General features: G+C 44.8%; 1 protein-coding gene across 3 annotated transcripts in view; it reads left to right on the top strand.

Moving 5' to 3' along the window:
- The window catches only part of IFT43 (intraflagellar transport 43), a 43,512-nt gene that overhangs the window by 14,969 nt on the left and 13,532 nt on the right, over positions 1-15,011 (top strand). For all 3 annotated transcript variants that reach the window (XM_064423811.1, XM_064423813.1, XM_064423812.1), the window contains 3 exons: positions 971-1,038; positions 13,558-13,590; positions 14,090-14,136. In XM_064423811.1, coding sequence (XP_064279881.1) covers positions 971-1,038; positions 13,558-13,590; positions 14,090-14,136 — 148 coding nt within the window. The remainder of the gene's footprint in view (positions 1-970; positions 1,039-13,557; positions 13,591-14,089; positions 14,137-15,011) is intronic.

Here is a 15,011-nt window from a genome sequence, read left to right as displayed (position 1 = left end):
GGAAGCCACCTGTGTCCCCACCATTCATTTGCAGTTAGCATTTTTTCTCTGTTTTGGGACATCTTTTACCCAATCATTCTTTCTCATGATGGTCCATTCACAGGTCCCTGTAATCCATCTTCCCTCACTGGGCACCATCAATTGGGAGCTATGTAAGCTGGGTTCACCTTGCCTCTGCTTTCATCATTGCCTGCCATGCAGAACACTGAAGGCAGTGCTGTGCAAAGTGCCTCAGGCTGGGGGAACCAAGCCCAAAACTGTAAATGGCAGCTTCCAGATGGTGGGAATTCATGGCCCCATTTGGAAATTCCCATCATAAGCCCCAAGCTGAATTCCCATTTTCTCTTGCCATGTGGCAGAGTGCCACACAAGACAATGCAAGAAAATAGCAGGGGATGTCTTTAAGCTCCAGATAATCTTCCCCTTTGGATTTCAGTGGTGGCAGTGGTGGGATTCATCCCAGCTAACTTTGGAAGAGTTTGGGTATGGATCACTCTGTCTGAACTTGGCATCTATCCTCCTATTCTAAGCAGTGGACAAAAGCAAACTTTTTAGGAACAATTCCTCATGTAAAACAAGATGTCTAAAACATGCTGTCTTGTACCCTAGGAAAGGCATAATGTGATACCTCCCACTGATATGTGGGCAACAGTGATGAACAAGTTCCCAGTGAACCCTATTTTGCCAGGAGAGCACACCCTCTGTGGATCAGTCAGCTACTGTATTGTGTGTCCTCCAAATGTCAAAGGCACATAGACCTGAAACTTGACAAGATAGGGTGATGCATCTTTTGTTTACAGAAAAGCTTAAAAACTTGCAGTTTTTGTCTTCCTTTTATTTTATGACTAAAGAACATTTTAAACACTACCTCTCCATTATTTTGTAAAGTATTACATTAATGTGTGGGGACCTGGTGTCTCAGTTGGCTTGACCGGAGCTGTCTGTAACATGTCTCTTCTCTTTATTAAAGGTTCCACCACCTAAGCCCCCACGCCGGCAAGGAGGCTGGGCAGATGATCCTGTACTGGCACCTACCAAGTGAGTCCTCACCTCTTTCCTTTTTAAGAGGGGTTTAGGTGTGGAATGAAGGAACATCACTAGTTGGACCTTGCTGTCACAGACATTGGAACAGTTTTCCTGGGTCTTTCAGATGGTCTTTCTTTCCAATATCAGTGTAACTTGTTCAAGCCATTTGAAGTATTGCTTTTGCTTGGTTCCATTGGCTAATTGATTTGGCGAGGCTTAGAACTGTGTACATGTCCCTGTTTGCCAGTGGCAAATTATATTATATTCCTTACCTGGTACAGTGCCTGGAAGGAGTCAAGAGCATAATAAGCATGTTAAATGCAGGAGCTGGGATGGGGGGATTTGAGTGGTTCTGTCCTTTCTGGGAGAGTGACACATGACAGCACCACACTGACAAGAGTGCAATGAATACATCAGGATTTAGTGATCAGCCTCGACAGTAAAGGTGAAATTTGTCAATGTTTATGTGTGTATAGGGTTATGGTATAATGGAGATGGATGGAGATGGTCAGCAAGAAGAGATGGGAGGAAAAAGTATACAAATTGTAGAACGTGTGTTGAGAAGTCTGATGCTTACATGAAGGACACATAAGACAAGGAAGTATCTGGACATGGTATTAGAATAGTTATGAAAACTAAAGGACAATTCAGACTGGGGAGGAGATTACGTGCTTTCAAATAGTTGTGGTTCCAAGCTTAGAAGTTATGCTGATATTATATTTTATATTCACAGAACTGAAAGGCTGAGCTGTGGAGTGATGTGAGATTGCTTGTGTAGTTAAAGGCCTGTAATAAAAGTCTATATGTCTTAATATATACTTTGGAGGCACTCTGATTTATGAAAAGTTATGTATTTTCTTGTCTGAAACTGAGAATGGATGAGGACTCCAGAAACCTGTTATACAGTCAGTATTTTTTGGGAGGGGAAGAAAGGTGGTCTGTATTCTGGGATAGCCTTTCCAAAAAACAGTACTTTTCTGGGAAAATTATCACTCCATTTGTCTCTGAAAAATAAATAGTCTGGAAATCTGGAGACTAGAATAAAGCAAGGGAATTAAGATCTCAGCCTGAACTGCTCTTGCTCTCCAGTTTAACCCTGATAATGGTTATTTTCATAGGCTGGCTGCAGCTAGAAGTTGCCATTGCAAAGATGCATCCACCTCAGGGTATTAAAAAAGTGCCACCAATGATCCTGGATCTTTGTAGGATTGTTGGGTAGGTGAGGGACTCCATTGGAGGTGATACATATGCAGGGCTGTGCCTAGTGTGCCCTGAAGGACAGTGAACAGGTTCCTAATGTAACACCACTGTGCCATGTGCTATTTTACCATGTTTTCCATTGTTTGGCATTAGCTTTATCCTATAGATTTGCAGCAGTAGCTGTAGGTGGTAGCTCCCCCAGCATCTCAATTGCATGGGTTACAAGACATTGTAGGTGTCTGGAGTAAAGGCTTAAATGACACTGGATGTAGTTCATCTGGAGAAGCAGAACAGGACACAGGATTGCAGACTTTCTGTCTCTGAGAATCTGCACACTGGGATGTGAGACCAACATGTGTCCCTTGCTGAATCATGCATGTGAAATGTCATATCTGACAGTGTTCATTTGTAAGAAGGGTTTTTATTGAATAAATTTTATTAAGAAGTTTGTTCTGACTTTCTCCAGTGATATGAGGTACAAGGGTTTTGTACAACTAATTCCCCTGTCTTTCCTTTCCTGTGTATTCTCCCCAAGCTGATCTCTCTTCTTCTCTCCCTTAAAAAAGTCTGAGATGCTGGCCTGTAGGGCTTGCTTTTTGACATATCCCAGGGTAAAGCCTTCATGTGAAAACTCTGAGTCATCGGCTGATGTCATACCAATGTTGCTGTAGCTTTGTTGTTTCTGTTTTCTCAGGCTCTATCTCCCCCCAGCTTTTCAACCAATTTGACTCAGTTTGGAAGTCATCAAGTTAACTTGCTCCAAGTTCACTAGTGTAGATGTAGTTAGAATAACATGCTTCTGTTGTTATATCTGATTTAGGTTTAAGCCCTTTTTTGACAGTGTAACTGAACCTACACTTGGGAATAGTTCTGTTAGAAGTAATTTGATTTTCAGAATTGACAATGCTAAAATCTGATTATTTTTTTTCTTTCACTTAGAAAGGAAGGATGAGCAGAGTGAGGCTCACATGAGGCTAAAGTTAGATTTTCTGTGTTGTGTAAATGTACTGTGGGTCAGATGGAATACTGCAGCCACTTGTGCAATGATCTTGTAGCTATTTATGTTATTATTTCTCCATTTGAAGTCTTAGCTTTTAGTTCTGTTTCTGACAGATTCAGTCAGTTACGACTGCATAAGTGTTGCTTTTCCTGCATGGATGCTTTTCTGCTATATTTCTAGTTCAGAGTCTTATCAGTATGAAACAATCACTTGAAATTGTTCTTTTTATTTCCATTTGGCACATGTTAGAGTAGAATTTAGTTTGTAACCTGCTTTTCTACCTTTGTGCTCTCTTTTAGTCCCTTACCTGCCCAGCTCATGTCATGCTTATGTAAACTTGCAAATATTCTCACCATCTTGCTGATTATTTCCATCAGACTGCTGCTCTCCCAGACTGTTGCAAGATAGGAAGAGGACAAGGACTCTTAAAGTTTTCCAACCTAAATTATTTTTTAAATTAATTAGCACAGATGGTGTGTGAGATACAGTATTTTATCATGAGTTCCCATAGTATTTGCAAGTGTCAGATATTGAAATTGCTGAGAACTATCAAAATGATCTATTTTACTCATGTTTTCAAATGCCAAATGTGGGAAGATTACTTTGCACTCCCAGTACTCTTATAGAACAGTTGTCATTGCTAGGAGTCCCATTTTGTAAATCTGGATAATGATGAGGACCGTTAAGTGTCTGAGCAAACCCCCAGGTCCTTTGCAAACAGCAACTAAATGGTTCAAAGTAGTGACAGAAAATTATTTTTTCCATACTACCAGGGCCATCTGTACCTGAATCTGCTGTATCTAGTTGAACTGGTACTCAGAAGAATCATTCTCTGTGAGAAGAGGTGGTCTCATTGTTGTCCCAGCAACATTCTAGCCCCAGTGTCAGCAGAAAGGGGACCAGCCAAGAACCTGGGCTGCCACTTGGGGCCTAGTAACCTGCTGAGATAAATAACAGTAATTACAGCTGGGTTTTCCTACAGAAGCAGCTCTCTAACCACTGGATGGAGCCCAAGTGCCATTCTGAAAGCTGTGCTGATGTCCCTAATGACATCAGTGCTGACACTTGTGACAAGCAAAGCAAGCTCTAATGTCAGGTTATCTCACGCATCAAAAGAAAGAAACACAAAGTGCCTGCCGGTGGGGGAAGGAAAAGAGAACTCAGTTTTTCATACTGGTGAGGATTTGATAAAGGAGGGGTGCTTCCATGATTCATTTAATTGCAAATTCTTTTGATCTTGTCTCTCTGACTTTCCTCATATAATTTCTTCTATTTTCTTCTCTAACAGTATCATAATTTCTTTGCTTCTTAGGTCTCTTTCAATTTACTAAGGTGCTTGATCCCTTTGGTCTTGCAATGAGCCCCCTAAAATACCTACAGCTCTGCAGGCAGCAGCTAGGGTTGTTAAGGAATAAACAGCTTGTTTCAGGTAGCCCTGCAAGCAAACACAAGTGCTGCTTTCAGTAGGAAGTCCTTCCAGTGCCTGCACGTGTACCTCATTTCTTCTACACGGATGATGGCAGTTTAGCAACAGGTGCTTCAGCTACAACTGACATTTCCCCTTTCTGACTGACAGGCCACACAGAGCTGGAATAATCAAGGCTTGTTTAGGCAAATGACCATGCTGAAGTATTTTGGAACAGAAGTGGTACAGTGTCCAGCAAGGGATTTGTCAAGAAGGTGAATATTAAGTGCCTGTAGGAAGGAAGAGGATGCAGTTGGGGTGACCTTTAGAGGAGGGTAACCCGGCCCCTCTAATAGCGTAGATATCATTTAAGGCTCTGAATGGTGAGCAGTGGTGAAATTGCACCCTGGAGCTGGAGGAAAGTTATTTAAGAGATTAAGGGGTTTTATGATTCAAGGTCTCCAGAGATAAGTAAAGTTAAAAACCTCCTGTTTCAAGAATATGGGCTTAAACTATCCTGTATTCTCTCTATAAGAAATGACCCCTGAGAGTGCCTGGTTGTAGAACCTCTAGCAATCCCCGTCTTGCAGATGGGCGTAGTAAAGTGCTCATGAGTTTCTTGGTCTGGGACAGAGGGGGAAAGCTTGTGTCATTGCTTCTGTTCTCTACTTCCAATCCAGCAGCATTGTGGTGAGTCTCAGTCTGGACTTCTCTGTGACACTGCCACATTAGCAGCAGAGCCAGACTCCTGACTGTATGGGGGATGTCTTGCTCTGCAGCTTGCAGCCATCTGTGGATGTCCTTAGTGAAGTGAAAAGTATAGGCAGAGAGGATCAAGGCTGCCAAGTGAGGGGGCACAACTTAGAAGGAGAAGAAAGAAAAGGAAGTCTGATTAAGTTTTGTCTTGAAGTGTCTGTTTTTGGGTTTGTCCCTGCATTGATCTGCAAGGGAATGAGGCAAGTAATGGCCCCTTGGGGACCTTCAGGACTTTCCTCTCAATGTCAGCCGTCATTTTCAATCACCCTCTCCCTCCCAGCCATTAATTTTGGCCCAGGATCATGGGGACTTGTCCATCTATCACTCCTAATTGACACTAAATGATCTGTCAGTTTATTGATGAACGGCAGGAGTGGAATTGTCACAATATATTTTACTTTCTAACAACTCCTCCTGACAATTTTACCTTGTCCATCTCACTCTCCTCACATAAATCTCCATTGGCCTCTCATTCCTTCTCTTGGGCTGATCTGGTGCCAGCCACCTCCATGCCATCGGCACGCATCAAGGACATCAAGATGGCGGTGAGCTGCAATGTGCAGGCCCAGGGGTGGGTTTTTTCCTCTCTCCCTGCCCCCTCCTCTTTTTTTTTTTTTTTTTTTTTTTTTTAAATAGGCTGGATGTTCCAGGAATGCTAACAAGCTCCTGTCCTCTTGTCCCTTCATGTCATTGCTGGGGTGAGCTCTCCTTGGTGTTTCTGTTTAGACTCAGTAAAGATAACTGGCAGAAAAAGAAAAGTCCCTAAATGACAGAAGAGTCACCTGAGAATCTCTCAGTGCCCTGGCTGTCAACTGGGATTTTTACTGCTTTTAAACGTGCTTAGTGTGACTTGCAAGAATTTCCTGCAAGGGGAAAGTGTTAGACTTATGTCCATTTATGTCTTTGCAGTGCTCAGAGGAGCATGGAAAAAGAGTTTTGCTTCTTCTTTTTCCTTTTTCCCCCCTTTTTTCTTTTCAAGATTTTTTTTACCATTTTTACGTTTTTCTTTTTCTTTTTTTTCCTCTCTTATTTTTAACCTAGATTTCTGTTTAATTTTTCCCAGTTAGTGATGTTTTCTTTTTTCTGGAAAGGTGCTGGGCAATGGAAGGTCTAGTAGGATTGCAGCCTCTTGCTCCCCTAGAAATGAAACTTGCATGACAAAAACAGGAGTGTGACATTTTTGGTAATGGTCCATGTAAGCTGCTGAAGTGGCAGAGTATTCTCAGGGTAAAGTCTCTTTGACTTTTTTTTTTTAATGACTGAGGACAAAGCATCTTTCTTTCTTATTTCTCTGCATCTCCAAGAAATTTCCCAGCAAATTTAGGGGATGCTATTATTGCTGTTCCAAATATTTATATTTTAAAATAGCAAAACCTTCTTGAAGAATACATGCAACTTCCAACCCTTTTGTATCTGTCATAGCCAAGGCTAAAAGCTTGTCTGGCCATCGTAGGTCACCTGTATGTTGGCTGTGAAGTCTAGCTTAATGCAGTTTACCTATTGAAAGGGACCTGAGATGACTTGATGTATTTGCTTGGCCCTATTTTTCCCTCCCCCAGCCCCCTTCCCCATAAAACCCCTCTACTATTCTCAAATTCTTAATCCAAGTTCTTAAAATATCTTCATCCAGAAGCTGTTGCTCTCAGATGACAGACCAAGATACCATTCAGTAATAAACACCTAATTCTTTCTACTGTTTTTCATATAAATATTTTCAGTGAGGCCAGTCATAAGTGAAAGGTCTTTGAACCTCCTAATCATGGGTTTGTTCTCTATTGTGAGATTTGGAAAAAACCCAAACAACCTTAAATACATTTGCTGTCTACTTTAGCAGTCAGTTTTTTGCTATAACATGAGGATCCAGAAGTGTGCTTTTTTCCTGTAAAAGGAAGCTGAAATGCTCCTGTAACTTCAAGAGTAATTTTTTGGGAGAATTGGGCTTTGCGCTTACTGGAGGCCAAGAACATGATCACTTGGATAGGTGCCCCTGTTCTCAGGGACCAAAGATATGTGGTGGATACCTCTAGAAACAGAGCACTGCTTTCTGTTTTCCCACACAGCAGGAATTTGTATTGAGTGTTGTTGTTTTTTCTGTTGCTCAGTGGGAGCTCTGAATAGCTCTGCTGGTCAGTTCTCTACCAGTGAGCGAGAGGGGGAGCCCTGGGAACATCTGGTTCAGGAATGATGCAGTGAGTGGGCTGAGGTTCTGTGATCCTCGGGAGCACTCTGGCAGCTTGTACTTTTGTGCCAGTTCCTAAAGTCCTGCTTGCCAGAGCTTTCCTCCTTCGTTGTTTCTGTTGAATAAGCCCGCATATTAGGACATGAGGACAAACAAAAACACTTCAGCTGGAGATTAAGTGCCTCTCAAGTCCATTTGAGCTGGAGCTGACGAGCAGCAGTGTGAGATCCCATCACAGAGCATGCCTGCTCATTGCTGCAGCCGTGCTCTTCCAGAGCCATGCTCGGGGGCAGTGTGTTCAGCGTGCGCTCTGACCAGCACAGGCAGCTTGTGAGGGGCCAGGAGGTGGATGGCAGGGCCCTTACAGTTTTAAAACGTGTGTGTCTGCCCAAAACCCCGTTATAGTGATACAGATAGCCATGCATCCAGTGCTAAGAAGTGGAGGGCTGTAAGGTGATATTCTATGATGAAAGTAAAGGCTCATAATCATACTGAAGTCAATGGCAAAACTTGCCTCGATTGTAGGAGATGTGAAGATTAAACTCCTTAATTTTGTAAAGGAAAACCTGGCTTTTCCAGGCTGTTGCAAGCCAGGAAGAGAGGGTGGAAACTTAAAACAACAGATCAGAGCTCCAGAGAAGGTGGAATGGAATAGCTGAGAAGGCACCTTGTGGTGCTTTCCAGCACGGGTAGCAGTCCTAATTTACAGACAGTCTTGGTGAATGTGTCTTTTCCTGTGCCACGGCAAACAAGCATTGGCTGAGACCCACCCTTGGAGAGCCCGGAGGACTATCACTTAGCACTTGTGTGTCATACTGGATGTGTAACTCAGTTGTGCCTTAGGCTATTGAACAAGCTGCAACTCCTAGCTCACCGCCTACTCACTGTGGTGATGGGCGTTTAAGGAACATTTCAGCAAGAAAGTACAACGTCTTTTTTAATATTTTCCCCTCCTCCCTCAGGCCTAGACCTGAATTACAGTCTTTGCCCGAGAGGCAAAAGGCTTCGTGCCTCCCTGTGGGCTGACCCAAGCCCTCGGTGTTGAGGTGGGTCACGGTTTTGGATGGAAGCACTAAGGCAGAACGCCGGCTGCCGATTTGCTCACAGAGCACCCAGCCTGTCTCTGCCCGCCCCTTGATCGCTCTACTGTCTCCAAACAAAATGCATCTCTGCATCTCGTCTTCTTTTTCCCGTTTCATTCTTTTAGCAAGAGGGATGCTTGGAGCGGCTTTCTGGTTCCACGTGATTCGTAGCAGTGGTTGAGGCATGCCAGGAAACAGGCCAGCACGCACAGGGGCAGACGAGTTTCTCCCGCGCTGCCCTGTCAGACGAGAACAGCCCTCGGTCTGACGGGCGGCGGGGCCGGGCCGGCCCGCGCTGGGGCTCGCAGCGCCGCGCTTGCCCGGCAGGGGGCGGCCGCGGCCCGGCTGTGCCTGTGGCGGCGGCTGTGGCTGTGGAGGCTGTGCCTGTGCCTGTGCCTGTGCCTGTGCCTGTGGCGGCGGCTGTGGCTGTGCCTGTGCCTGTGCCTGTGGCGGCGGCTGTGGCTGTGGCTGTGGAGGCTGTGGCTGTGGCTGTGGCTGTGGAGGCTGTGGCTGTGGCTGTGGCTGTGGAGGCTGTGGCTGTGGCTGTGGCTGCGGCGGCGGCGCGGCCCGAAGCAGCCCCGGGCCCGAGCGGAGCGGGGCGGGCACAGCTGCCAGCCCGCCCGGGCGGAGCGCAGCCGGGCCGGCTGCCCGCGCTCCCAGCCCTCTCTCCTCCTCCGCCGCGCCGTACCGGGCGCTCCCGTCCCGCCGCCTCCGTAGGCGCTGTAGCAAGCTGCGGTAATTCCTTCCCTTTTCCTTAGCTGTGCCGCCCGCCCTCGCACCTCCCCGGGCGGCAGGAGGGAACCTCCGGTCCTGCACAGAGAACTCCTTGGAGCCTGGCTGTGGCGCGGTGCAGGACGCAAGTGTGTCTGGAGCTCTCAGGAGCTGTGGACATTAAAAGCTTTCAAGGACGTTTTTCTCCATTCATCCCAGTTATGTCCTCTGCTAAAATAGGTTAACGGTGTCTAATTAACCACTGCACATTGTCATGCTGCATAAAGATAGCATCCTGGCTGTTCTCTGAGCCTTGCCACTTTATCTCCATTTAGATCTCCGTGGTAGCCCATTAAATGAGAAAGAAACAGTTTAACAGAGATGATGTCTACATTGGAACTGCCTTTCACCCTTCAGCACAGAAGTTGCAGGCAGCTCAGCTGTACATCAGGGTGCTGTAAGGTCTCCGGTTTAACCCGTTCTCATTGATGTGGACGAAGGATTCCTCCTGGGCAGAACTGAGCAAAGACAACACTCAAGAGAGAGATGAGATCTATATCCTCTGCTGCAGGGCAGAGCTAGGAGACAAATAGGTATTCTGTACTGGGAGTGACATACCATGGGGTTACACAAGGATTGTCAGGGTCTTTCACCCAGTCTCACAGCTATTCAATATCCTGAAATAGAGAGGGGATAAGCAGCTGTCCAAAGCCAGAAGGAATATTCTGGGATTATGATTATGTTTAGGAGTGCTGACGCCTCTCAGGGAAAGGGAGTTTAAAGGGAACTGTCCAGCGGATGGAATGAGTCCATGTTCTTTGCCCCTCCAGGTTCAATGGACTTGGAACGTAAGTGAAAAAACCAGATGTATTCCTGTCTCATAAAAATGGGGAGTGGCTGGTGTATAATACAGGAGAATGAATGTATTTCTGAGCACTGCTCCTGGGATGGTATTGCTTTGTTTATCCTTACTTGAGTGACTGTATCTGTAGTTCATATTCAATTGCTCATTTTGTAAGTCCTTGTTGCTGCCCTCCCTGGGCTGTGCCTGCTGCTGCAGCAGACAAAGCAGGGAGTGTTGCTGAGAACATGAGAAAAGAGTAGGGATGCTGTGTATGCTGGCTTGTCAGGTTCATTCCATGTCTGCTTCCACTCACCGCCAGAAAGCTCACGAGATGAATGAAGAAGGTGCTGTTTTTACCTAGACCTGATATTCCTGAAGGAGGAAATGTTGGTCTCAATGTGTGGCAGTTGGCATTGGTAAGATGAGACTATTCTTAGGAAGGGGTACTCCACAATCCTTATAGCAATGTGATAACATCATGAAGAAATCCTGTGATGCTGCCCATAGTACTTGGAGAGCAGAGACAAGCAGGTGATTGGTTCTGCAGGAATACTATCTCTGGGTACCCCTCAGCTAAGTTTATGGAATGGACAGAATTGAAGGTAGGGCACCTTTTGAAGATTTTGAAGATATTAATGATTTCTCTTGCTGCCTTGGAGGTTTTTAACCTTAAGACATAAGACAAAGCTTGTCTTTCCCCTCAGAGTCACTTTGTTACGTAGATTTAGGTAGTGCAGTTTTGCTAAAAAAAGCAAAAGACCAGTTGGACCAAGAATGTTTTGTGATTTTTGCCCCAGTCTGAAACAAGAACTCAAAAAGTAATTTGGCACCAAACAAAATGAAAGGAAGACTTATTAAAAAAATACAGAGGAAATAGCAGGTTGCATGATATCTTCTTTGCTTGATCATTAGGGCTACAGAGAGTGTAAAACATACAATTCCTTCCTGTGCTATAGAAGCTTCATACTATATTTTGGGATAGTTTTCTACACATGAGCTCATGAGCTGACTTGAAATGCTAGTTTCATCAAATAATGCCATACCAAATCATATATTAACAGACATATCCAGTACAGGTGACTGGAAGCAGATGTCTCTCCTGAACAGAAGAGCAGTCATTTCTAGCTCCTGCTCCAGTGCTGTTAGTATATAAATGCTCTGTATAAGCTGCCGTACTGTCAGCATGAGAGATTTGCCTCACCCAGTGCCACCACTGGCACCTGTGGCACAGGGACTGAGGTGTTCTCCTGGGGGCACTCACCATGGGGCTGTAACTTGCCCTGGGAAGAGGAAGGAATGGTCTTTGATGGGAGAGTTCTAACACCTGGGCTCTGGCATTAAAGGGGCCAGGGGGCTATTCCCCCCATCCCTAATGATGAGTTTGTTCCCCAGATTACTGTTTTTTCCAATGTATAGTGCAGCTGTTTCATAATGAGGTATTTGCTTATTGTCCTGAATAAGTCCTTTCCTAACAACACGGAAAAGTTGGGAAAGCCTAAGTCTCACAACATAAGCAAAGCAGTTTCTGCCTCTAAGACTAACATGACTGCCTTCCCTGTGGGCCACCTGGATATCAGTCATGACAGGGAGCTTAGGAAGAAGAAACAGAAATTGCTTACAGGGATAGTAGTAGTGACCTTTTCTCCTGGGAAGTATGAACATGTGGAGTGTTTCATTCCTGCCTGGAGACAGGAGCAAAGATGTAAGGAGTGTGAGTACTGAGGAAGAGAGTGTTACTTGGGGTTGGACAATTATCAGGAGTAAGAGGATCATGCCAAGAAGCTGTTAAATTGAACCCCCAGGAAATCTATGCATGGCTGTGCAATGCCATCATTTGGGATGTTTCAGCATGAAAAGGGCAAGGTTATGTGGGAACCAGTTCTGTGAAAGCATAAAGGAGGAATAAAATAGGAGAAATCTTGCATCATCTGTCTACCTCTATCTTCTCAGAGACTAAACACCACTGGGTGCTGGTGGAGGGCTCTCTGAAGCCATCTATTTCTTCCTCCGTAGTATCAGGAGGTTCACAAAAAGTACTTTGTGCTACCACTGGGGAGAAGGATGGAGCTGGACAGTTCATCCTGACTGGAAGAGCTCTTTCCCCAGTTATGTTCCATTTTTGCCTTTGAACGGAGGGTGCAGATATAGCTGAAAGCCCAGGTGCAGATGTCACCACACAGCTCCAGTTCTGATTATAGCAGTCGATGTTCCTGGGCTCACATCACTGATTCAGTGTCATCTTTAGCTTCTCACAGACTGCAAGCTCCAGAGAGAGCAGTAGAGACAAAGGGCTTTCTTCTCCTTATACCTCTTCTCTGTATAGCTAGACATCCTCTCTGCCCTAGTCCTTGCTCTTAGAAGAGTAGATTATTCACAGGAGAGCTAGATGAAGACTGTGGCTTGCTAGAACAGAAAGCAGATGAGGAGAGGCCTGTGCCATGTCACAAAGTGCTTTGAAAAGAGCGATGCAAGGCAGTGAAGCAACTTTTCGTACATCTTGGTGCATCCTGGGACAGTGCATGTGATAGGGGAGAGCCCCATGTATTCTTTGTCATGACACCCTGACTTCAGGGGACAGGAGAATATTTATTCCCAACACATAGACATGAAACTTCACTCTGCAAAATGGCCAAAGCAATCAGCGAGTGATGGAGTATCTGCTAAAAAGAAACCTGGCATTTAATTAACTTTTCAAAGTGCTGGTTCAGCAATCTCCATGTTTTACATTTTGAATATTGAACAAGCGTCCCTAATCGGGGCTGAATTACTTCTGGGCTTGCTGGGGTGGAGAGCAAGGGAGCTGCCATTTGCCAGCGCCTCCCTGCCATGTTATTATTATGAACTCCTGTTAACTCAGCCTGATCAACCCTGATTTTTTGCCATGACTGCATGACCTGAGCTTGGCCAGCTCAGGTGGGACTCCTAATCTGAAAGACAGTGAGAAAATCTTTATGTACAACCATGGGGAGGAAGAAACTGTTGATCTGTCAGGAGTAGGGAGACACCTTCTTCACTCCTTAATGTGCCAACCTCTCTACTCAGGTATGGCCAGCTTTACCTGCAGCTGATGGCAAAGGGGACGAAAAAGTATCTGAGAAACTAAAGAACCAGGGGATATTGCCATATTTAGGCATGGCTGTCTTTTGGGACCCAAGTGGTTTTGTTTCAGTATGTCTCACTCAGGGACTTTTTGATACACTGGCTTAATAGTCACTCAGAACTCTTTAAGGTGTGATGTGTTATGTATCAGACCTCATGCAGGAACTGTTTTGCACAGTAACAATCATATAGGGAAAGGTGAAGTTTTTCATTTTCTCTAGCCTTTTCTAAACATAAGCCATCCTTGTCTTGCAGGTCAGGAAGAAAGCATGCAGAAGAAGTAGAAGAGTAAGTTCCCATTGTTGCTGAGACTTCTTCCACAACTTTTACATCTGATCTGATCATCTGACCAGTACACCAAGATCTGAAAGTTGGGAAGGATGCAGAGCCTGTCAGGCATTCATATCATGTGTCTTGGGATGGAGCCGGGCTGGTCATTCTATAGTTTCCTGGATATAGAGTAGATGATGGATCTGTCACTTCCATAAAATAGAAAGAAAGAAAATGAGAAAGCCACTGCTTTCCTCCCAGACCCTCCCCAGGCCCTATTGTCTTCAGCCTAGGGGTTTGTCTTAGGTACATCTTGCTTAAGCTGAGATTTCTGCTGAGCCCAGCATTGAAGGGTATGGAAGATCAGTCTTCCATGTGGACTAAGCATACTTGGAAACTCTCTCCTTGACAGCATACTTGGAAACTCTTCTCCTTTGGAGTTTGTGGGGAGGAAGGGGGCACAAGAAGATGTTTTTCTGGGCTTGTAATTGAAATTCTTTCTTGTGCTTTGTTGCAGCCATCGTCTTAGACAGCAGAGCCTGGAGGCATCAGATGATGGAGGAGGTAAGGTACTTGACTGCAAGAAGTGCCTTCATGCATGTCTAGGGGCTCTCCAGTAAAGTGAGCCCAGGCATCTTGCAAGAAATTGCAAGGAAACTAACCACTCTGGGGGTAAACAAATGTAGGAGCTGCTTAGGTCTCCCTGGATGAATGAGGGAGAAAGGGTAAAGGAGATGGAGAGGGAGGATGAGGAAGTGAACTTGTAGTCCAACTCTGGCTCTTCATGAACACAGAATTAGGGAGGACCCTTGGAAAGCAGGAAAGTGGCAAGGACACACTTTTCTCTGTAATTACCTCCATGGAGAATAATGGACTAGGCAAAATGAGAGCTAAAAGCACAATAAAAGATTAAGAATGGTGAAAGAAGTCCCTGCTCTCCTCTGGCTTAGGTGGTAGTAGGCTCTGCTTAAAGCATCTGTTATCTATTGTAGCAATATCCTTGTTTCCTGGAGTTTCTGTCATGATGGAATTCTTGATTTAAAAAATCTGCTTGCCCTTATCCAAGATCATAGATCATAAGCTAAACATAAACACTGGTGGGTAATCCCATCTCATCCCTTTACAGGCTGCTATGAAATCTACTGGACTCCTGACTTAGCACTAGTTTTCTTTATAGTGTATATTGCTCTTCTAGGACTGGATGAGTCAGGAGAAATCTCAGTAAAAATATGAATTTCAAGACAAGCAATAGACAACTGTGGGGAGCACAGAAATTCATTAAAGCCTCTAAGAAGTACCTCAGTTTTCAAGGACTAAGAATTTCCTAGAGTGTATAAAAAGTTGCATCTGTAAAATATCATCAAGCATCAGAAGAATTATCTGGAGTCACAAAGGATCAGACATCAGTATGGTTAATGAGATTAAATGAAGACTTATTT

The sequence above is a fragment of the Passer domesticus genome, chromosome 6 (genome assembly GCF_036417665.1).
Source record: "Passer domesticus isolate bPasDom1 chromosome 6, bPasDom1.hap1, whole genome shotgun sequence".
Taxonomy (NCBI): Eukaryota; Metazoa; Chordata; class Aves; order Passeriformes; family Passeridae; genus Passer; species Passer domesticus.
Note: the sequence above shows the minus strand (reverse complement) of the source record. Positions and strands in the feature narration are given on the sequence as shown.